Source organism: Cricetulus griseus, chromosome 4 (assembly GCF_003668045.3).
Source record: "Cricetulus griseus strain 17A/GY chromosome 4, alternate assembly CriGri-PICRH-1.0, whole genome shotgun sequence".
Lineage (NCBI taxonomy): Eukaryota > Metazoa > Chordata > Mammalia > Rodentia > Cricetidae > Cricetulus > Cricetulus griseus.
In genome coordinates, this window is record NC_048597.1 from 81,352,165 (window position 1) to 81,376,482 (window position 24,318).

At 47.0% G+C, this 24,318-nt stretch overlaps 1 protein-coding gene across 3 annotated transcripts in view; it reads right to left on the minus strand.

Moving 5' to 3' along the window:
- The window catches only part of Smurf1 (SMAD specific E3 ubiquitin protein ligase 1), a 90,561-nt gene extending 66,600 nt beyond the window's left edge, over positions 1-23,961 (minus strand). For 2 of the 3 annotated variants that reach the window (XM_027413618.2, XM_027413617.2), the window contains exon 1: positions 23,642-23,961. In XM_027413618.2, coding sequence (XP_027269419.1) covers positions 23,642-23,696 — 55 coding nt within the window. In that variant the 5' untranslated portion in view covers positions 23,697-23,961. The remainder of the gene's footprint in view (positions 1-23,641) is intronic. The other variant, XM_027413616.2, reaches the window with a different exon arrangement.
- Positions 23,962-24,318: the final 357 nt, after the last annotated feature.

Consider the following 24,318-nt stretch of genomic DNA (forward strand, 5'->3'; position numbering starts at 1 on the left):
GTTGTCCTGGCTGGCCTGGAACTCCACTGAGACCAGGTTAGACTCAAATTCACAGAGATCCTCCTGTATCTGCCTCATGAGTGCTGGGATTAAAAGGCACGCACTACCACGCCTGAGATAAATCTATTTTTTTTAATGCCATGAATACCAAGTTAAAAGCTAATTTGGGGACATCCCATTACCAAATTAAAACAAAAATAGTACACATTACTTTAAAATTACCAGTTAGCTGCTCTATCCTGTTCCAAAGCAGATTTTTTTTTTTCTTTTTTGCAAACTGTGTCTGTAGACAGACCTCAGCAGAGAACTTGTGGAGGGAAAAGACATTGAGGTTTCTGGCTGTTCTTAAACCTCCTCACTCCACCCCCAGGCTGCCGGGAAACATTCCCAGACAGGGCTCCAGCTCTGGGAGCAAAGCTGAACCCTTGTAAACAACAGCCCAGGAAATGCTTGGGGTCTCTGCCCACCAAAAGAACTTCCTGTGCCATGCCCAAGAGGGCTCTCCACAGCCTGTGATTGGCGGGTGGCCATTTAGCATGTCCACTTACATATCACCAACACTGCTGAGAGATTAAATTCTAAGCAGCATAACCAGGAGGAGAGCCCAGACTCCCAAGCACAACTGCTCACAGGGCTCTGTGGGAATGAGGGGTGCTAGCAGACAAGAGTCCCCAACTGGGGCCACTGTGTGGTTCCCTCACCGTGCCACCTGTCAAGTGCTCCATGCTGTTAGCATGAATATACACGACCAGAGTGACCTGCTTTTAGGAGTTTTCATTTTTTTGGTTTGGGTTTTCTGTTGTTGTTCTTTTGTTTGTTATTGTTTCATTGTGTGTGTATGTGTGTGTGTGTGTGTGTGTGTGTGTGTGTGTGTGTGTGTTTGGTCAGGGTCCTGCTATGTAGCCAGACTGGTATCACTCCTCTTGCCTTCGCCCTCTAAGTGCAGGAATTCTAGGTGTGTGCCATCAGGCCTGGCTTAAACCTTCAGAATTCTGGAAACACTAATAGCCTTACACTACACACAGATTGAGTTTTCAATCTCAGAAGCATAATTTCATGTCCCTTCTCTTGGGGCTCCTGGATAGCTGGGTCCCATTTAAAATGGCTATAGGATCCAGTGAATTTCAGCTTGCTGACTCCTGGGACCCTGTCTCAAGGACAACTGCATTGTAGACTAAAGTGAAGTTCTCCCAAGGAGAGGAGATAGTGACAAAACCCAGGAAAATGGACAAAGTCATAGTGCAGTAGGGGTGGCTGGACCACCAAGCACTATCCATCTGAGAAGCCACCAAAACTGCATTTTGTTTTTTTGACAGAGGCTCTCATGTAGCCCCAGGTTGGCCCTGAATTTGTTCTGTAGCCAAGGATGGCCTTGAACTCTTGATCTACCTGCCTTATCTCCCACACAGATTACAGGCAGCCACCACCATAACTTTCTCTTCCTATATATTTTTCCCAGCCCTGAAATTTTTCTTTTTTTCTTTGTTTTATTTTTGAAATTTTTCTAATGGAACTGCAATTACCAAGAGATATTTCAAAAAAATAAGCAATAACTTATAGGCTACTCTAATTTTAGTAAGTCGTCAATAGGAGTGGTCAACCAAGTTGTAAAAGGCAACAAAAAATAAATATTAGGTTGGTAAAAGTAGCACAATGTGAGAGAACAAACATTCTCTCTCCTTGTTATCTTATCACTCAATAAAGGGACCACAGACACTTCCTGGTCCACACAGCCCTGGACTGACTGACCACCTCCAGGGTGGGTCACAGGATTTCCAGGCTGAATGACTGACTGCCTGTTAGGGTTTAACTTGGATTAAAAAGGCACAGAGGAAGGGCTGAAGATCTGGCACCAGTGGCTGAGCTGAGCTCCATACCCAACACCACAGAAGCATAGCCCAAGCATGGTGACAAACTTCTAATTCCAGCATTTCCAAGGTGAAGGCAAGAACAGCAGAAGTTCAAAGTCATCCTCAGCTACATAGTGAATTCAAGATCAAGGTCCACCTGGACTCTGTAAGACGTGTGTGCGTGCACACACTCTCTTGTATATTTAAATTCAGACACAATCTCTACTCCAGTTTATACAATAAGAGCCAAGACCTCTCCATGCAGCACTTCCACAAGACATCTCAAGTAAAGCCTTGGCAAAGCCAGCCCTGCTGAGAGCTGAGCATCAGCTGGGTATTGGGTTTCCTCACTGGAGCCTGGCAACACTGATGAGGTAGGGACTATCTAAGCTGAAAGATGAACCTCCCAATTTGCCCAAGGCCAAGGGTGTGGGTTAGAACTGGGTCACTGACTCCACTACCCTGTATGTCTCCAAAATGAGGACAGGAATCCAACCTGCCTCCTGAGTTTATGCAAAGAAGAAAACTCAATGGACATGATTAGCACACTTCCTGCCTGGGAAACAATAAAAGCTTTAATAATTGGTATATCTTTATTATTAATACATGGCCTAAAGTCACCTGGCTACTGAGCAACAAGGCCAGATGAAAGCCAGGTTAATCACACTCTACCTCTTTTTCTTTAAAGATGGGATCTGGCCCAGGCTGGCCTCCAGTTCTCTATGTAGCCAAGGATAACTCTCACCTGTGATGCCCTCTCCACCCTCTGAGTATAGCCATCAGCACACCTGGTTTATGTGCTGGGGTAACTCAAGGCTGCATCCACCTTCCAACAGGCACGTTCCCCTTAGAATACAAGTCAGGGGCTGTAGAGATAAGTAGGTAGCTCTGTGGTCAAGAGCATTTACTGTTATTCCAGAGGATATTGTAGAAGACCCTCGTTTAGTTTCCGGTACCCAGGTCAGGTGGTTGGAAATTGCCTATAACTCCAAGTTGCAGGGAATCCAACACCCTCTTCTAGTCTCCACAGGGACTGTATTCAAGTGCCCACACCCACACAGACAATGCACAAATACACATGATTTTTTAGCAAAATACTAACTCTGATGTTCCATAAAAAGGGGCCAGGAGAAAAAAGGCACACTCCCAAAGAACTGTCCGGATCCTGAAGCACTAAAGCTAGCCCTTGACAGTACCTTGATGTGGAATATTTGGGGAGTGAGTCCAAGCACTGGGTGTGAAAGCTACATGGCTAGTGGCAGCTCAAGTGAACCAATACAGGGCTAAGAGAAGCTGCGGGACACACACACACACACACACACACACACACACACACACACACACACACACACACCAACACTAAGCATTCAGGCCTGTGTGTTCTGGGCTTGACCAGCCTTCCTGAAGTATCTGAGTACACACACACACACACACACACACACTAACACTAAGCATTCAGGCCTGTGTGTTCTGGGCTTGACCAGCCTTCCTGAAGTATCTGAGTACAAGTGCATCAGGCCCCATGCCAAAAAGGGAGGGAGGAAAATCACCACCCAAATACCAGTTTGCCACCCACTGAATGAGCCACTGTCGGGATCCAATTAAAATTTGTAAGAAGGGTTTAAGAAAGCAAGTGACAGTAAACCAGCAGGATAGTCAAGGGAGGCCGTGCAGGCAGGGCCAAGCACACTTCTGAAGCCTTAACAAGGCTCTAGAGCAGAACACCCGGTGCCCTGCTCCACACTCTTGAGACAGAGTCACTCACTGAACCCCAAGCTAGGCTGGCAGCCAGCAAGCCCTAGGGATCTTCCTGTGGTTACAGGCATTCAGATGATGCTTTTTTTCATAGATTCTGGAAACTTGAACCCAGGTCCTCATGCTTACACAGCAAATGCTCTGCCCCAACTCAGCCATCTCCCCGGCCCCTCGGTGGCATTTTATCTAGAGTTATAGTGTCTCTGAGACTGGTACAAAAATTGCTCAGAGATTCTCAACCTCCTCTGACTACAACTTTTTTTCAAGGGCCAAACAGAAATATGTGCATGTATTTGTTGTGTGAAATGTTTTTTACTCTTTTTGGTTTTTTTTTGAGGGGCCCACCACCCATCTCCCAAATAAGTCACATACAGAGTCTTATTACTTATGACTGCCTTGACTTGCTGCTAGCCAGTTTTTCTTAAATTAATCTGTCTACCTTTTCCCTCTGGGCTTTTATCTTTCTTACTCCTAGGTATCTTACTTTCCTTCTTATTCCGTGGCTCTCTGGGTGTCTACGTGTCTGGGTAGCTGGGCAGTTAGGCGGTTGGCCCCTGACGTCCCCCTCTCCTCTCTTGCTGCTTCTCCTCTTTTCCTCATTTCTCCTTCTATTTATTCTCTCTGTCTGCCAGCCCCGCCCATCCTTGCTCCTGCCTCACTATTGGCCATTCAGCTCTTTATTAGACCATCAGGTGTTTTAGACAGGCAAAGAATCACAGCTTCACAGAGTTAAACAAATGTAGCATAAACAAAGTCACACACCTTAATATTCTACCACATGTACTCACACACACATGCACACGCATACACATGAGTGCACACACACATAGTTAAAAATAATAAATCTTTCTTTCAAAGTACTTTAGTTTTAATCATGTGTCTGTCTATGTGGGTGTGTGCATGTGAGTGCGGTGTCTATGGAAGCCAGAAGAAGGTGTCAGATCTCCTGGCGCTGGCATTAACAGTTAATTATGAACTATCCAATGTGGTCCTGGGATAGAACTCCAGTCCTCTAGAAAAGCAGTAGCGCTCGTTTAACCAGTGCACCATCTCACCAGCCCCAACAAATGTCTTTTAGAAGAATCTGTAAGTCATTTAGTTTTAACCTGGTGCCAACTTAGGAATCCCTGTAAAACACCTGAGAGACTGTCAGCCTGCCTTTGCAGAAGCACAGGAACATGACAAGTTGTACTTTGTGGAGGGGATAATTTATTCCCTTTAGACAGCATTCTGTCACTAGGTTTCTTTCCAAATGACAGCAGTAGCAGCACAGCCAGAGTTAGGACTCTGTGAGTCCTTCCCACCACCCCTCATAGCTAGACAGCAGCCAGACCAGGACTGGGACCCTGGTTCCTAGCCTGTAGTGCTGGAGCCCACCTCTCAGACACCCTATTTGTTGAAAGAATGAGCCCCTTCTACCCAGTTCCCTCCCTGCTCCAATCCTAAGCCTCCCCTGCAAACTCCCATGCAGACACCCTTGTATATGTCCCTCTGCCATCTGAACTGCTCACTGCCAGTTTAGAGGCCACCTCCCGAGCAGCCAGACAGCTAAGACCAACTGGTCCCTTCCAACCAGACACTTTTTAATGCCTCTCAGTATTCTAGTCAGGGTCTCTCACCTCTGCTCTATGATGGTCCTGGCAGAATGCAGGAGCTCTTTCCAATACCCTTTATCCTGTGGGTCTTGCTTGCAAGGAGCAAAGCCAATAGACATGGGCTCCATGTTTATCTTCCCTTAGAAATAACTGACTGGGTTGGAGAGGTGGCTCAGAGGTTAAGAACACTGGCTGCTCTTCCAGAGGTCCTGAGTACAATTCCCAGCAACCACATGGTGGGCTCACAACCATACGTAATGAGATCTGGTGCCCTCTTCTGGCTGCAGGCATATGTGGAGGCAGAATGTTGTATACATAATAAATAAATAAAATCTTTAAAAAAAATAACTGACTATTCCAACAAAAAAATTATGTCAAAGGATGAAGACTTGAACCCCATTAAAATAATATTTCTCCTTTATATTTGTTAACAAGTAGGTAGTTTTTGTTTATTTTTACAAAATATCCGTTGGTACAAATCCATTTGAGGAAAAGACTTCATCTAGTGTTTGTTTAAAATTGTTACTCTTCAATTAGATGTTCTTTGTTCTTTAACTATCAGATCATCTGGGTTCATTCAAAGTATCATACATTTCACAGCTGTCAAAAAGAAACAGGCTGTGTTAATTGGGAGGGGCTGAGATAACAGAAAGGAATTAATATAACAAAGGCTGGTTCCCTGGCTGAACTGCATTACCTGTGCCCAGTGTCGACTGGCCAGGGGAGGATGGGGAGAAGAAACACTCTCAGCTCCAGAGAGTCCACTATGACACACAGCTTCAGGGTACTCTGTGACAGAGTAGAATCATTAACATTTCAGCCCCAAAGGGGGACAAGCCACCTCTCATAGCTTGCTAGCCCAAGCTAGTCCCATCAAACAGCAAGGCAAACAGAAAATGGAAAAGAAGATATGGGTGCCACTGAGTCACTCAGGCAGACCCTGAAGTAGGAAAATGCTCGAACTCCTTTGTCTGGATTACCTGAAAAGGCAAAAAGCTATGGTGACGACACCTGTTTGCATGGTCCTGAGGATTGAAGCCTGGGCTTGAGCATGTCAAGCTGGCACTGCACAACTGATCTACATGCCTGGTACCCTTTTCTATCAGTGGCAGGCACTGTCATCTTATAAAAACACTAACAAAACAAATTCCAGGCTATGAGGCATGCATTTCTGATTAATGAGTTTTTTCCTTTTCTGAGTAAAGTGCAGTCTATGCTGAACCCTTGACTCACCCCAATGGAGCTGAACCCATGGGGCAGCACTGGCACAATCCTGCTTCCCGTAAAGCCTGCTGGGAGGTCTTAGACTGGCTTCAGTCTGAGCGGTACTACCCAGCAGGTGATCAGGAAAGGGCTGGTTAACTCTCCCCATTGGAAGGTAATTTTCCTTTTATTTCAAATTAGGTGTCATTTTCTACTCCTTTTCTAAATTAAACTTTATTTTTCATACTGTTATGGTGAGCCCAGTACAAAATTAAGCAAGTAAACCCTGATGCCTTTTTATTTGGGGAGGGGTCACTTCTATTTGAGAATGCATTAAGACATGAAAACACACTGGTTTGTTACTACTGTTTGCTTGATTTGGACAGGGTCTCATATAGCCCAGGCTGGTCTCAAGTTGCTATACAGCTGAGGATGGCCTTGATCTCTCTGCCTCTGCCCTTAAGTTCTAGGGCCACCTATAGGTGTAAGTCACCATATCAGCTGAAATCATCTTTTATAAAATTATAATCAACACCTCAAATAATATTCCAGTATGAGATGAGCATGGTGGCACATTCCTGCCACCTCTGAACTTCGGACCCTGAGGGTGAAGGATCAAGACTTCAAGGACAGCCTGGGCTACTCAGTGAGATTCTGTCAAAGGAAGGAAGAAAGGAAGAAAGGAAGGAAGGAAGGAAGGAAGGAAGGAAGGAAGGAAGGAAGGAAAACTTATTAGGACTCAAGCACTTTACAAGCCAAATGTCCTTGAGGCAAAGTAACCCAGAAAGCATCATCTGCCCCGTGTGGTTGTCTGGTTATCTGGTTGTCTTTAAAAGCAGAATCGGAAATTTGGAGCTAATGGAGTAAGCCACAAATAATGCAGGAAGTAAGTCAGGCCCCCAAACAACTTCCAAGATTCACTGTGATACTAACATTAAGAAATGGATCTAAAAAAAAAAAAAAAAAAAGATAGTTTTTGCCAGGTACGGTGGGACATGCCTTTAATCCCAGCACTCAGGCAGACAGGCAGATTTCTATAAATTCAGGCCAGTCAGAACTACACAGTAAAACCCTGACCCATGCTCAGCACTGAACATACAAGTCTCTTAAGAGGAATGGTGCCAGGCAGGCATCGGTGGCACACGCCTTTAATCCCAGCACTCGGGAGGCAAAGGCAGGCGGAACTCTGAGTTTGAGGCCAGCCTGGTCTACAGAGCGAGTTCCAGGACAGCCAGGGCAACACAGAGAAACCCTGTCTTGAAAAAACAAAGCAAGAGTGGGAAGGAAGGAGGGAAGGAGGGAGGGAGGGCGGGGGAGAACAAGAGCAAGAGAGAGAGAGAAATGGTGTCATCAAGGCCATGTACCCTCAGATATCTTATTTTCCTTTTTCCTGAGACAGGATTTCTCTATGTAACAGCCCTAACGTCCTAGAACCAGCTCTTTAGACCAGGCTAGCCTTAAACTCACAGAGATCTGTCTGCCTCTGCCTCCCGAGCGCTGGGATTAAAGGTGTGTGCCACCACCGCCCAGCTCGGATTATCTTTTTACCTTTTGAACATCACCCATGTTTATAATTAAAGCATGTTCTGTAGCAACTCTACCACACCAAGTGGCTGCCTGGCCAGCCGGTGACTCACTCAACCCCTGCAGCATACAACCCAGGTTTAACTTATAGTGGAAATCAAAGACCATACATTGCTTTCAAATACCAACATTGTTCTTCCAGAGCTGCAAGTGTTTGGATGCAGCTAAGGTGTTTTCCAGGGCATGCTTCCTGCCAAGAACCCTGAATCATTACCAAGGTGATGGGCATCACTATCCCCTCCCTCACCTTCAGCTTCCAAACAGGTCTATCAACAGTTCCCTGCATGATTTCTGAAAACATGGCTCATATGAAAACATGGCTCATATGAAAAAAATGACTGTTTTCTTCTAAACTGGGAAAGAAAAACGAATGAGGTTCCCATCCTATCTGGAGTGTCATACAACCCATTACCTAACCCTAAAATAATTCAACATGTTAATTTCCAATACTGCAGCTCACAAGAGCAAACCCAACGTAAGCATCGTACCAAAGCAAGCAAGCAACTTCACTCACACTGTGCTATATTTAAACTGGGACAGATGGCAGTAATTTGTGATATGCAAACAATTTTCAGGACTTTAAGTCAGAGGAGCCACAACACTATCTATCACCAATTCATAATTTGGCATGTCTGAAATCCTCCAATCAATGGCATATTGTAATTGCTGGGGTTTCCTTTTCAGTGGCACACAAGTCAATGGTGACTCTCGGGCAGTCATATTTTACTCCCTGAAAGCAGATGACAGGATCAGCAGCTGACATGTATGGAGAGCTGTCCACACGTATGGAGAACTATCTAGGTGCCAGCCAGCCTGAGTGGGTGTCTCATTTGTCCCAATACTCTCAACCACATCTATTTATTTCCCACACACGTCTCCCATTTCTGGTTTTTGTTTGTTTGTTTTTTTGTTTTTTTGGGTTTTGTTTTGTTTTTTTTTTTTGTTTTTTGATGCAGCCAAGGCTGCAGAGCACTATGGTGCAAGCCAGACAGAGGCAGGTGGATCTTTTTGAGTTCCAAGTCAGAGTTACATAGTGAGGCCCTGTCTTAAATAAATGAGCAAACAGACAGACAGATATAGCCAAGGCAATAAGGATGGAAATTCTAAACCAGTGGTTCTTAAGCTTCCTACACTGTGACCCTTTAATACAATTCCTCATTTTGTAGTGACCCCAACCACTTCATAACTGTAATTTTGTTGCTGTTATGATTCGTAATGCAAGTATCTGTGTTTTCAGATGGTCTTAGGTGACCTCTGTGAAAGGGTTATTCGACCTACAAAGGTTGAGACCCACTGAGCTAAAGACTCAAGGTGGCTCTCCCAAGGCTCACCAGAATTCTTGGTCAGTCAGTCTCTCTCTCTTGCCCTGATGGAGGTGTGCCTACTTCTCACAGCAGTCAGCAAAGTTCTAGGAGATGGAGGAGGGAACTGTCTTTGCCCGAACAGGCCCCTTCTGCTACAGAGGCAGGCTGGGAGCTGAGGGACGGAGGGCACAGAATGTTCTGAGAGACCATCTCAAAATACAAGATGATGGCTCCACACCACTCAACATGTTCTCTGGTCTCCACACACAAAAAAACACATGCAAGCACAGACACAGCACATGCATGCAACATGCACACACACACATGCAAGCACACTCACATGCACAAAACTGGCCTCACTGGATACTACCTGCCTGAAGCAGCACAGCCATGAGGCCCAGTCAACAAGGCAAGTGTTTGCACATGCACAGCACCAAGCACCAAGCAATGCAAAGCAGGGACACAGAAATAACCAGAAGAGCAGACCTAGCTTTAGGGAACTTTCCAGAGCAGAGACAGAAAATACAGTTGATTTGATGGCTCTGTGTGTGACAGATGAACAAACCAGCAAAAGACCCATAAGCAGTCACACCTGAAGGAGGGAGAGAATGGGGAGCCACCATCCAGGCAGGATCTCCCTAGGGTGGTGAGCATGAGACTGAGCTTTGAGGGACAAGAGGGAAGCGTCGAGGAGAGCACTGCAGCCCACCCCCACACCAACCCCCGGAGTAATACTTGTAAAAGCTAAAGCTGGAGCTAGCTTGCCACATTTCAGGAGACCTCTGCAAAGGCTTGATTTTATTCCGAGTGGGACGACACTGGAGAGCTTTCGGAAGGAAATGGAATGATCTGATCCATGCCACAGGAAACAGGTGACTACGAGGCTGGGAAGATCCTGGATTATGAATCGACATTTGAAGGAGCTGGGCCATGAAGTTATCAAATCTGTACATATAAGACTGCTACACACACACATACACACGCACGCACGCACGCACGCACGCACGCACGCATGCACCAGGTCTATCTGGGGAAAATCTGAACTTGCACATGGTTGAATTGTACCCATGGTAACCATCAATCTCCTGGCTTTTATAAGATGCTATAGTTATACATTAAAAATAGAAAAAAAAGAGGTTTAGGATTTAGCTCAGGGTAGAGTACTTGCCTAGCAAGCACAAAGCCCTGGGTTTGGTCCTCAGCTCTTGGGGGAAAAAAATAAGGAAGAAAGAAGTCTGGGTGCTGGCCAGCTTGTGTGAAGCCCTGAGTTTCATTCCCAGCACATGACTATTAACCTAGCACTTGAAGGTGGAGGTCACCCCCAGCTACACTGTAAGTTTGAGGCCAACCAGTGCTACACGAAATCCTCTCTCAAAAGAAAGTGGTTAGGGGGAGACAAATTAAACAAACAAGGGCTTGTAAAATGGCTCAGTGGGTAAAGGCACTTGCCTGACAAACCACATGGTGGAAGAAGAAAAGCAACTCCCACAAATTTCCCTCTGACCTCCACATGTGTGCACTTCGGTATTTACACAACACAGGCACACACAAAAATAAAGTAATAAAAAAATTAAAAAATAAACTGGACAGTGGTGGAGAACGTCTTTAATCCCAGCACTCGGGAGTCAGAAGCAGCAGGCAGATATCTGTGAGTTTGAGGGCAGCCTGGTCTACAGAGTGAGTTCCAGGGCAGCCAGGACTACACAGAGAAATAGTGCCTCAAAATAAATAAATAAATAAATAAAGTGGAGCTGAGGGAAGGGCACACAGGACTTACCTGCAGTTTGTTCCATCCTGTGAAATTAAGTCTTTGGACAAAGCCACTTTCTGTTTAAGGTTAAGGGGACTGAAAGTTACAGCAGAACCACAGATGATGACTCCAAGCCAGAGCCACTAAAAGGGTTCACTGACGAGAGTAGGGAACACCAGGGATGGCCAGCAGGAACTCTCACAGTAGAATGGGGGTGAGGGATCACCAGGCAGCCCCACTCTGAGAAAATGTTTGGCTGAACATATGCTCATTTTACCCCTATCTAGCAATGCTCTGCCCAACAGAAATACACAGACACCCACGCAACAACACAAGGCACAGGTGCACCAAATAGAAAGCACCTGGTCACCTACCAACAGGGAAAGGAATGTCTCACTCACAGTACAGTGATGTCACAGAGTAGCAAGCAGTGAAGAGGACGGACGGTTCACACATGTATGCACAAATCTCACAATCACAATGCTGAACAGAACAACAGTGTTGAGAAGGCAGAGCCCATCAAATGGAGCCAGGCTGTTCGGTGGCCATCTGAGGGGTGAGGGAACAGAAGCGGAGAGGTGCGGTATGGGGATACTGCATCAAGTAGGAACTCACTGCTTCCTTCCTTTTCCTCTACTTTTTCCAATAAATCCAACCACAATCTGGACCACAGATTTCATTACAATGGTTACTTCTATTATGTCTGTGCTTGAAAATAAGGATTTAAAAGAACAAGTCTCTATACTGTGTGCAAGTAGCATTGTTTCCCAACCCAGACCCAGGTTTCTCCATCGCTGCTCACAATCTGAACTGAATATTCTGTGTATGGGGTCTGCAATGGGGGACACTCAGCAGTTGCCTGTCTTTCAACCCACTACATATTAGAAGCATACACAGAGCCAAGACAGAAAAAACTGTGTGCCAACGCCACCTGGGGCTCTTGGGAAGGCAAAATGTCCTTGCTTGAGAGCCACTGGTTTAGATGCTTGCTTGTTGCAACAGCATGTTCTGACTGTAGCATAGGTCTAGGGAGCTGGCTCAGGTACGAGCATGGGGACAGGAGTTTGGATTCCCAGAACCCACCTACACAGGTGGCAAGGGTGGCTGCTGCCTGTAATCCTGGTGTTTGGAAAGCTGAGACGGGATCCCAGGGCAAACTGTCGAGCTGATATTGGTGAGCTCTGAGTTCAGTGATGGACTCTGCCACAATGTATGAAAGTGAAGAGCCACTGAGGAAGACCTCCACACACCTACACATATGTACAGCACACATAGATACACGGAAGCACATCATACAAACTAAATAAATAAAATACCTATGTTAACACACAAATGGACAGGAGCTGCTCTGTTCTCTAGGTAGGGGCCAGTATAACAATGCAGAAGCCAAGAGCCTGACTTAAGAGACTTCTGCAGGCAGCGCCTACTTGGCACTCTGAAGGCTCAAATGAAAGTCTTCCGTCTGACTTCCTGGTATGGGATGCACTGTCCTGTGCAGCTGCCCTGGTGTGATTCGGCTCAGTCATCAGTCTATGGAGAGTTCCACTCACACTGACACAGACCAGTGACCAGCCGCAGGAAGGAACAGAGAAGGGCAGAGGCCGAACTAGCCAGAATGGGCGAGGTAAATAGTCTCCGTCCAGCTCTGCTTAAACCAGCAGGAACAATGTTTATAACCTCCTTTTTATTATTAATTTTTATTTTCTGGTGGCCTCCTGCCTCTATGTCCTATGTGCTGGGATTACAGACATGTACTGCCATGCCCAACTATAACACAGTGAGGGTAGTTACATGGTAGCTGATGGTTTTGGTGACAAGAAAGCATCTAAATAAAACAGGGCAAGATGTGGGTGTGTTGGCAGGAGAAGATCAAACTTCAACCATGATGGGGGCACAAGGGGAGCAGAGAGTCCAGAATAGCAGCAGTGTCAGAGATAAAGGTCCCAAGGATAAATCGGGTATGAGGATGATCTGGACTTTATCTGAGCAACTGGAGAAATTTAACAAGGTGAAAAATGCAGAATGAGGCTTGATTCCTAGAATCCCCCAGTGAGGGGTTAGGGTGTGGCTCAGTGGTAGAGCACCTGCTTAGAATTCCCAAGTGAGGGACTGGGGGTGTGGCTCAGTGGTAGGGCCCCTGCCTAGAATCCCCCAGTGAGGGGCTGGGGACATGGCTCAGTGGTAGAGTGCTTGTCTACTATGTTTAAGACTCTAGGTTAGATTCCCAACACAAAATAAACAAATAAATAAATACCCTTTGACACATGTTAAGCTTAACATCTGGCAAAAGTCACATGTGATGGCACACACTGTAATCTAAGCACTCAGGTAATTGAAGCAAGAGGATTTTAAATTCAAGGCCAGCCTAGGCTACATAGTAAAACTGTCTAAAACCAAGAAACAAACAAACAGATGACAAACATCAAAATCAAATTTCCAATCTTGCATAACTGTAGGGAGAAAAAACCTTTTAGCCAAACAAAGACTGTTTCAATTTCTAAGTACGGGGCTGACCAAAAAGCTCAGCCAATAAAGGTGGTGCTTGCCACCAAACCTGACAATGTGAGTTCAATCTCCAGAATACACATGGTGGGAATAAAGAACTGACACCCTCAAGTTGTCCTCTGACCTCCACACACATGCCCATGTGCACATGCAGACAAACACACAGATATGAATAAATGCAATAAATTTCTAAATGTAAGTTATCTTCTCTAACACCTAAGAAGAGTTACACTAATGTCAAAATTAAATGTGGCCCTTTTTCTATACACGGCCACTGATTATTCTGAGCAGAATGGTGTGCTTCAGTCAAGTGTGTCCCTCAGATTCTGTATACTTACAGGAGGCAGCTTTTCCCTTAAGACGGAAAAACATCCTTTTTCTCTGTGGTACAATGTGTTTCCAGAGAATAAAATAAATCACATGCTATTTTTTAACCTAGAAATAAAAGTGCACATAGAAAAAGGCTCTCTGTAAGGTGGGCCTCATTCCTGCTCTGGTGTGGCACTGTCTGCAGCTCCCTGAAAACTGTGAGACACTGTTAAGTGCTAAAACAGACCTGAGGCCAGAGTGTCACCAGCAAGTGACTTGCAATCTGCAATGGGCCTTAACAGATACAGAATGCAACTGAGTGCAACTTTGGATTTTATCCCTAAGACCTGAGATGTAAAAACAAGTTCAGATCCTCTGTGGGAGCTGCCACTTTCTCTGTTTTTATGGAGTCAGATATTAAAATATCCTTGGGTACTTCAAAAATTCAAAGAAACAAAACCTCCTGGCCAGCAAGACAGTGCAGTAGATAAAGAGGCCTGTTGTCAAGCCTAAGGCTCTAAGTTCAAGCCCCAGGAGCCACATGTGGAAGGAGAGAACTGACTCCCAAAGTTGTTCTCTGACCTCCACATATGTATCTCCCCTCCTCACTAAATAAATGTAAAACAAACAAACTCAAGTTCAGTGCTGTCATACACTAATTTTTTATTTATTTATTTATTTATTTGGTTTTTCAAGACAGGGTTTCTCTGTGTAGCTTTTGGAGACCAGGCTGGCCTCAAACTCACAGAGATCCGCCTCCTCTGCCTCCCAAGTGCTGGGATTAAAGGCATGCGCCACTATCTCCTGGCTAAACACTAATTTATACATACCATTTAACATGTCAACCTTGCACCTTAGTGGGAATGCAGAGTATTTCACAAAAATAAGTCAGAGATGTCCCTCAATAAATAAATGGTACAAACCAAGAGGAGGGTTCAGAATTAAGATCCCAGGTCCTCAAAGTGCTTATGAGCTACATGAGCTGGGCCTGAGTCTGGAAAGAACAACTGAGATTTACTTTAGCAAGCCAGATCGGAGGGAGGATGCCTCAGTGTCAGAATAAGCATATTCAAAAAGAAAAGTTTATCCCAAGCTAAAAACAAGTGCTGCACATCCCCTGTTCTGTACAGGCCCCAGGATACTCCTTGGTGAGGAGACATCCCACAATATGGCCATATGCTGTGATGTAGTCTTTAAAATACTTTTGGGCCTGGCATGGTGAAACATGCCTTTAGTCCCAGCACTCAGGAGGCAGAGGCCAAATGATCTCTGTGGTCTACATAGTGAATTCCAGGCCAACCAGGGTTACACAGCGAAACCCTATCTCAAAGAAGAAAAAGAAGGGGAGGGGTGTGATGGAGGAAAATGAAAAAGAAGAAAGTGGAAGATAAGAGGGTAGAACAATAAAGCAGAGTATTTTGTCATGGACTGAAATCCACCTCTCTTCTCCTCCCTGTGGTCTGTCCATCCATGTGCCCTGCCACCCTGCTCCTGGCCTTTCCAGACTGACTTCTTAAAGCACTTCACCACTAAGAAAACCACAATTTTTACCAGAGAGAAACTATCCATCCAGCTACTTTACTAACATTCGTCATTACTTACCATTGATTTGTGGGTGTTCTTTGGATTTTAATAAAACATAAAAACATCATGCTTGTAAAATCCCAGCAGTGGGAGGTGCAGGTGGAGGCAGGATAACCTAGAGTTCAGTCATCCTTGGCTACAGAAAACCCTGCCTCCAATTACAACACACTCAATCATGACCATATCCACCAGTGAATTAATTATTACTGATCATGTGTCCAAGATTTCACCACTAAAGATGATTCTAGGGGCTGGGGAAATGGCTCAATAAGTAAGAGTATTCGATGTGCAAGCTTGAGACTCAGGACACTCATAAAGAGCTAGGCATGTCCACACAAACACCGGTAGCCCCAGGGTTGTGGAGGGAGGGGATAGGAGGACCAATGGCATTGGCAAGCCACCAGCCAAGCTCCTAGCTCAATGGGGAGACCCTGTCTCAAGAGAGTAAGGTGGACAGTGATGGAACAGGACATATGTCCTCTCCTGGGCGTGCATCATATTCTCTCTCTCTCTCTCTCTCTCTCTCTCTCTCTCTCTCTCTTTCTCTGTGTGTTTGTGTGTCTCTCTCTTTGTCTCTCTCTCTCTGTCTCCCTCCCTCCCCCTAATCTAACCCTCCCTACACACACACACACACACACACACACACACACACACACACACACACACACACACGATGCTCATTTGGGCTCATTAACACTATTGTGCCTGCAAATTTTCTCAGTACATAGAAAACAATTCAAGTGTTTGTTTCTGAGTATTATTTTCCATGTGTACCAATCAGTTCCATAGCTATCTTCAGTCTCAAAGTACAGCATTACTGTTATCATCTATTTAAATGGTTCTCAACCTATGGGCCACAATCCCTTTGGGAATCTAAGGATCTTGTCAGTAGAGTCGTCTAAAACCATCAAAAAACACAAATATTTACATTAGGATTCATAACAGTAGCAAAATTACAGTTGTAAAATAATGATGAAAATAATTTTATAGTTGGGGGCCACCACAATATGAGGAATTGTATTAAAGGGCTGCAGCATCAGGAAGGTTGAGAAGCACTGTTCTATTTGGTCACATAGGTGTAAGAAGTAACAGCTAGCTAAAGATGCAGCTTAGTGGTGGCAGAGCACCTGCCTAGAGTGGCCAAGGCCCTGGGTCCAACCTCCAGCACCACAGAAAGAAATGAAAGAGAGCCAGGAACATAGCTCATCTGGTAGCAGGCCCACCTAGCACTCTTGAAGCCCTGGCTTGATGGCCAGCTCTGGTTAGATCAGAACGGTAGCACTAGGCAGCAATCAAGGCATTCAGGAAGTAAAGGGAGAAGCATCAGCGTTTGAAGCCATTCTCAGCTGCATAATGAGTTTGGCACCAGTTAGAGAACTCTTTCTTTCCTCACCCCTAACAGAGAAACCATGACAAACCAAAGTTCAATTCCACAAAAAGTCCAACTTAGGGAAATCAATGAATTTATTGGGCTTATTTGCAGAGTGTGGGTGAGGGGTTACTTACAGGAGCATAGGTGACCCCAAAGCAGCCCCACCACCCAGTCTCACCCCAGACTGGACAAGACAGACAAAGCTCCCTCCCTCCTTCCTTTAGCTTCCTACATGCTCCAGCCCCTCCCCCAACCACAATGCCATGTGCACTAAGGGCAGTTATCAACAGCAAGCTACGAGGTGAGATCAGGTGAAGTTCCAGCGACCCACACACACACCCCCTCTGGTGAGGGAAGGTCACCAGGCCAGACCTGGTGGGTCTCTGGCAAGTAGTCTTGCTGCTCTGATAAAGATAAAAGCCTTTGTGCTCTCCCATACTGGATTCTGTGAAAAAGGAAGGGAGGGAGAAAAGAAAGGGAGAGGGAGAGCGATATAACAGCCACTTATGGCCCTGTGTTCACATTACACCTCTTTAATATATAAATAAATCATAACTATTCACTGAAATATTTAACCCACTTAGACCAGGCTTTCAGTGGTATGAAAAGGGAGACATCTCCCACTCCAGATATGAAAACACAGTCATGAGAAAATTCTACATTATCTCCCTGCCTCACCAAGGTACTTCTGGGAACATGGATTGAGACCTAACCACAGTGCCTACAGCACTGGAGAGTACCACTGCCTCCAGAGACTGCATCCACAGACAGAGAACACTGGATGCCATGCTCCGACCCAAGCAGTCTAAGTTCCGTTCCTGAAGGCAGAATCCTAACATGATGTGGGAGCTGAAGACCTCTGAACGCAGGAGCCTGGATTCCTGCCTGGTGACACTTGATGCTGAGGCCACATTCCTCAGCCAATTAGAATTCCTGTCAATAGCAATGGAGGTGCCCACTGCTGGAACTGCAGATGGGGTGTAGCCCCAAAAGTCCATTACTTAAGCCTTGTTTTAAGACAGTAAAGAGCCCCCACCCGCCCCACCCCTGTTAACCCACAAATGTAGAAATAGTTCGATTTGCTTAAATATCTAAGTGGATTAAGTCTGGAGATGCAACAGTAATTCTAATGTGAGCAGGTGCTGGGCTCTGTCTTTTGGAGTGGAGTGACCTCAGGGACTTCAGGAACCTCAGGGACTCTCAGGGAGAGAACAACAAAGAGCACTAGGGCTACAAGCAAGTGCAAGCTGTGGCTTTCTCTAAATAAAACTCACCTACAAAACCACTCACCAGCCAGGGTTTAAAAGGTTAGTGATGGAAACAGATTTTTTAAAGTTCTACATTTGTTTTAAAAGAATTTAACTTTCAACATTGTTTTGAAATTACAAAGAATTTGGCCCAGGAAAGAATCCTGAAAGTTGGGTTTTTCTCTACCAGAAAACCAAGAGCATTGTGAAGATAGATTTATTTTGCTGGGGTGTGGGCTGAATTATAATTTGGCTATTTTAACTTTTAACCAGTGCCCAAGCGTGTTATATAAGTCAGCCTAGTTAACTGACCCTTGTGGTAATGCTGAAACAGTACAGTGGTGGTGGTGTCCCTTTCCTTTTTAGTCCTGGAGAAAAGACTGGACAAGTACCCGCCTCCAGGATGGCACTGAGCTCAGAAGGTGAAAATTCACACAAGAGAAGGAAAATGCCAATGATGGCTGCAAAACAAGAAGCACTGATACGTCTGTGTGTCTGTGTGTCTGTTCTCTTCTCTCTCCTCTTCTTTCCTCCCTCCCTCTCCCCCTTCCCCTCCCCCCATCTCTCTCTTTCTCTCTCTCTCACACACACACATGCACAAACTCTAACTTAGGGCCCCGGCTATCCTAGTGCTGGGCCCCAGGAGGGGATGGTGAGGAGACACGGTCCCTGGCTGGCCAGCAAGTCCAGTGGAATCAGCAGCTCCAGGTTCAGTGAAAGACCCAGTCTCAAAAAATAAAGTGGAAATTGACTGGAGAGAACACCAGATGTTGACCTCTGCTCTCCACACACACATGTTGCACACACACCACATGAACACACCCACCCAAGAAAAGGAAATCTATTTTGATGTGGATGCACAATCACTTAAAAATACAGACAGGAATAAAGTATATGAAAGTATATCCTGCATACACAACTTTTCCTGTAGCTTCCTCAAGTTAAGAGGACCCACCCTAAGGAAAGTGTACTTGCAAGTGAGGAGGTGGCAGCTTTAAGCTATCAAAATCCTTGGTCTTGGGATCTCAACTGGAACAAACTGACTGTCAGTACTCCTAATGGTTCCCTTAATCTTTCTTACAATCCACTGACCTACTCTGTGTCAACTAGGCCACCAAACTATGAATGGCTAAACGAGCAACTATGACTACAACTACTTCACTCCAATTTGCATCATGCAAACGGTGAGATGCAAGCGAGGCCTGGCTGTACCTACACCAACTTGAAAAATGGTCCAGACACAGCACGCCAGATCAATTTCCTCCCTCTACTTGCAATTATAACTTCTCTTCATACAACAGTCTTGGCTCCAAAAAAGCAAGAAAACACAAAGAGGGCCAGGTGAGCTCAAGATACAAATGCAGGATTGGAAAGATAGTTCAGTGGTTAAGGGCAGAGGCTCCAAGTTCATTTCCTACCAACACCACAGAGGCTCAAAAGAGTTAATTCTAGTCCCAGAGGATTTGATACCCTCTTCTGACCTTCGAGGGTTCCAGGCACACATATGATGTACATACACACATGCATGCAAAATCCTAATACACATAAAGTAACTAAATCTAAAAAGAAAAAGTTGTTTTAAAAAGATTAAAAACAGACACAAAACAAGCTGAGGCAACTGATTAGCAGCAGAGACAAATTAAATTTTTTGAAGCACAGCATGGAACTCAGTTTCCATTTGTCCAAAGTGCCCGGGGTTCACTTTCGGATCCAAGTGTCCTAAGTAAGTACGTGAAGTTCACTGGTGGACTTCACAGGAGCACAGTTCTTTCAATGAATCCAAATTTCCAAAAAGGTTGCATTCTCTAGTGAATTCTAAGATGTCTACGAGATAATTCTCTCTGATCAGACTACTAGATTTTGCACACATTAATGACCCTAAACCTCATGAAACAGTTCCTACTAAATACCACAAGGACATTCATTAAAATTATATTAACTTTAACACAGAAACTTGGGCATTATTTTCTACTGCAAAGAGCAGCTTTCCACAGCATTTTGACGTGTAGTCCGCAACCAAAAAAAAAAAAAAAAAAAAAGAAAAGAAAAAAAAGAAAAAGGGAGGGGGGCCTCCCATGGAAAGAAAAAGAAAGCATAAATGCAATCAATGCACCAAATTAAGGCTTGACACACATCAAACAAAAGTGCTACCCTTTAACACAAATTTCTGAGTCTCAGGGTTGAGAACAGAAAGCCTACACACAGGCCAATGGCAATGGGAAGTAAGGGTTACACACTGATGGATCGTGTAGGAGATCAGATGTTTATTACAGGGCTGAAGTCTCATCAAAAAGAGGAAACTAAGACCCTAGAAGGTAATTAATTGGCTGCACGTCAGGAACTGCTAGTCTGGCTGATCCAAGCACCTTGATCTGACAGGCTCTGTTCCCCAAAGCCAACTGTAGACCCCAAAGTTCTCAATGCTCATTAACCACTCCAGTGCCTGTGTGATGTTCTGTGTTTTTCATTGCAAGGTTACAACAGCCCTCTTTTTTTTTTTTTTAATTCTATTTATGTATTCAGGTTTGTGTACATTCAGGGACACGTAAGTGTGCACGCAGGCCAGAGGTTAATATCAGGTGCTGTTCCTCAGGAGCCATCCACTTATTTTTTGAGACCGGGCCTTTCACCTATTGAGGCTCCAGCTACCACTGCCAGCCACATTCAATTTTTCAGTGGGTGCTGGGGGTCCAGCTCAAGTCCTATGCTTGCCAGTCAAGCACTTTCCTGACTGAGCCATCTCCCCAGTCCCAATAGCTCTCATTTTTAAAAAGTCATTTTCCCAAAATACAAATACATAATAAATGCTGAAACACCATAACAATATTTAACTTTAGAGAGATTGCTACCCACCATTCTCATTTCCTGTAACAGTATAAAGATGAAGGCAAAACCTACCTCATCTTCAATAAAATGGCTGGCTCCAAGATTTTCACACAGTTGTCACCACATATTGCCACCAACTCCCAATCCTATGAGCACACTCAGAGCTTCTTTCAGACCAATTGATGACACCCATCCCTGGTCCTTCCCATCAAAGGCCACCCAAAAACTCTGGAGCCTCCTCAGTCTTCAACACCAAAATCAGACCGGGAAAGCCTCCCTTTCCTGGTTCTCTAGGATCTGTTAATAGACAGCTGACACAAACGCCACTGATCTCATTTCGACTAAAACTCCCCAAGTCCATCAATTTAACAGGAAGGCTGAAACCAATGTGGATTATCACTAAAATCAGGGCCCAGTGCCAGTGAGCAAACTTTCACAAGGATGACTGGCAAAGAATCTAACTTTCTAAAGTAACAGCCAACACAGTGTCATACACTACATTCACCCAGTGAGAGTTCTCTCCAGTCACCTGCTGTTTGTCCAGGGGCAAAGATGTCCAACAAGACCAGGGTCTGGGTTCTAGTTCAAAAATCATTATCTGACCTGACATCACCAGAGAAAAAAATGTCAATCTTTTCTTAAACAGAACACTCATCGGCTACAAACTTTCCAAGAATTTCCACCGTGGCAGGGAAGATACCACCATGATCACAGCCCTTACCCAAAGGCTCAGTCCAAAAGGACAAGCAGAGAGCCTTAGTTCTGACCACACTGCCTCAGAACAGAAAAATCCAGGGAAATCCCTGAAAGGCCTTAGACTTAGTGTTTATTTCCTTTTCTGAGCTAGAAAGCCCCAGAGCAGGCCCTATGCCAGCCCTGCCATGCAGCTTTAGAGATGGATTCAAACTGGTAAGGTCTCTGCAGGAAAAGGAGAGGGAGAAAGGAAGAGGAAACCAGGGGCAGTGGTCCAGACTCTGGACCCATGAAGTGGGGCAGCTATGACAGAGAGCTCGCCTCTCCCTCTATGCAAACAATACTGTTGCTGTCAGACCCAGAGCAAGCTTTGCGCTCACCCTTGAAGGTGGCACTACAGAGCACCTAGGAAACCTGAAAATTCCTCTGAAGACTCGGAGTGGAACAAGGAACCTGTGCTGGAGCAGCTGCCACAGCTCAGCTTGTGTGGGAGTGGGGGATCGCGCCACAACAGGGACTCAAGCATGTGGCACTGAGGGGGATGTTGGCGAAGGCACTGCAGAGGAGGTAGGAACCGAAGACCGGGACTCTGCAGTGCTAAGTGGCCAGGCCTCAGGGAGAACGGAAGTGGACTAGACTGGAGAGGTCTGGACCATTGAAGAGGTGGGGGGGAGTGAGAACAAGTCTGGGAGACAGACGTTTGGTCCCAGACAGGCTTGAGGAATTTGCGACTCAAGGGTGGAGGCTGTAAGACAGAAGCGAGGGGGCGGGACTGAAAGATAATCGAGGGCGGGATCAGACAGAAACAAGGGGAGGGGCTTGGGCAGCGGAGGGGGCGGGGCCAAGAGGGGGGAAGGCCCCTAGAAAGATGGAGATGGGGAGGGAGTGAGGAGGTAGGAGAGCAAAGAGAGGATCAAAGCAGGCCAGTGGGGGGGGGGGGGGCGATTCTCGGGATACCAGGAGGGAGAAGTGAGAAGGTCAGAGAACACAGTGGTGAAGGAAGAAAGGAGGCGAAGAGATGAGAAGCTACAAGGGAAAAAGACAGCAGACAGGTGGGAGGGTAGTAAGGTGTGGGACTAGAGAGGGATAGCAGGTAGGAGGATGGTGAGTGAAGAAATGGATGATGAAAATCTGAGGTGAGGGTGGGAAGAGCAAAAGGTGCAGCGAGGGGGCGGGACCTACATGAAGTTGAAAGTGGGTGTGGAGCTGAGGGAGCCAGGCACAAGGCCTGGAGAAGAGCAGGGAGGGGCAGATGTGGGACAGAGGGTGCCTGGGGCAGGATATAGAGAGGGTCACAAGAGAGCCGGTGGGGGACCCCGAGGGGCGGGACCTCTATGCAGCTGAGGGTAGGGGTAGGGCAGAAAGGAGAGCTAGGGGATGGTCCTGGAGAGGGGAGCTAGGGGGCGGGACCTGAAGCAGAGGGGTAAGGTTAGGGGCAGAGGGAGGCAGTTAGGGGGCGGGGCCCATATGCAAATGACGGTAGGTGTGGGCAGAGTGTGAACGGTGAGGGGAGGACCTGATAAAGAGGGAGGAGCCGGAGGCAGTACCTACCGAGGATCAGCGGGGGTTGGGGGTGGAGCCCGACAGAAGGATGAACAGCAAGTAGGGCTTGAAGCAGAAAAAACCAACTGCAGAGAAATTAGCAGGCGGGGAATAATGCAGAGGGAGGAGCCAGAGGGCGGGGCACCAAGGCTACAAAGTAAAGAGGTGGAGCCTGTGGGGGGAGGGGGCGGGAGTCTGCAGAACAGTCGAGGGCTGAACCTGGTTACGAAAGGGGGAGGATCTGCGGATCAATAGGGGCGGGGCTAGATGCAAGAGGGCGGGGCTGCCGCAGCGGGCGGGGCCTGATGGCCGGGGGTGGGGCCTGATGCAGAGGGAGGGTACTGGGCGGCGGGGGCGGCGCCTGCAGAGCAGCCGGGGGGGCGGGGCCGGGAAAGGGAGCGAGGGGCGCACGCCGTGGGGGGTGCGGCGGTCCCGGGACAACGGCCGGTGCGGCGGGGTGGGAGTCCTCGAGGTCCCTGGGACCGCCTGGGGGCGCGAGGGCCGCGGCCCTGTAGTGCCTACCTGTCAGACGGATCTTGATGCTAGAGCCGTTCCTACGCGTCCCGGGGTTCGACATCTCCCGCCAGCGGCCGGCCGGCCTTGGATCCAGCGCCGCCGCCCCCAGCCGGCCCGGCCCGGCCCCGCCGCCGCCTCAAGGTTACGGCCACGGGCTGGGGTGCCGGGGTCCGAGCCGGGACGCCGAGTGAGCGGCGCAGGCGTCGGACGGGAGCCGCGGGCTGGAGCCGCAGGACGGAGCGCTCGGCTGCGCCGCCGCCCGGAGCCGCCCCTGGCCGCCAGCCCGGAGCCGCCGCGCTCGCAGCCGGACGCCCGCCGCCCTCGCTGCTTCCGCCGCCGCCTCCCGAGCTGCGCGCGCCCGTCGCCGTGCCGGCCCGGCCCTGCGCGGCCCCGCGCTTGCGTGCGTGCATGCGTGCGCGCGCCCGAGGAGCACGGCGCTACGCCGACAGCGTTCGTCCTGGGCGCGCACGCGAAGGTTCAGGGAGCTACTAGGTTTCTGCAGCCCGTGGAGATTCTTGAAACAGACATCCCGCTCGCGGAGCACTTCTTAGCCACAATCTCGGAACGAACTGATTTGCTTGTGCAACGATTTGGGAAATCGAATTATTTTTCTAGAGTCGGACTTTTTCCTGATGGAAGCCAGAGGATTGTGTGAAACCCCAAGCACCTTGCGCGCGTGCGCC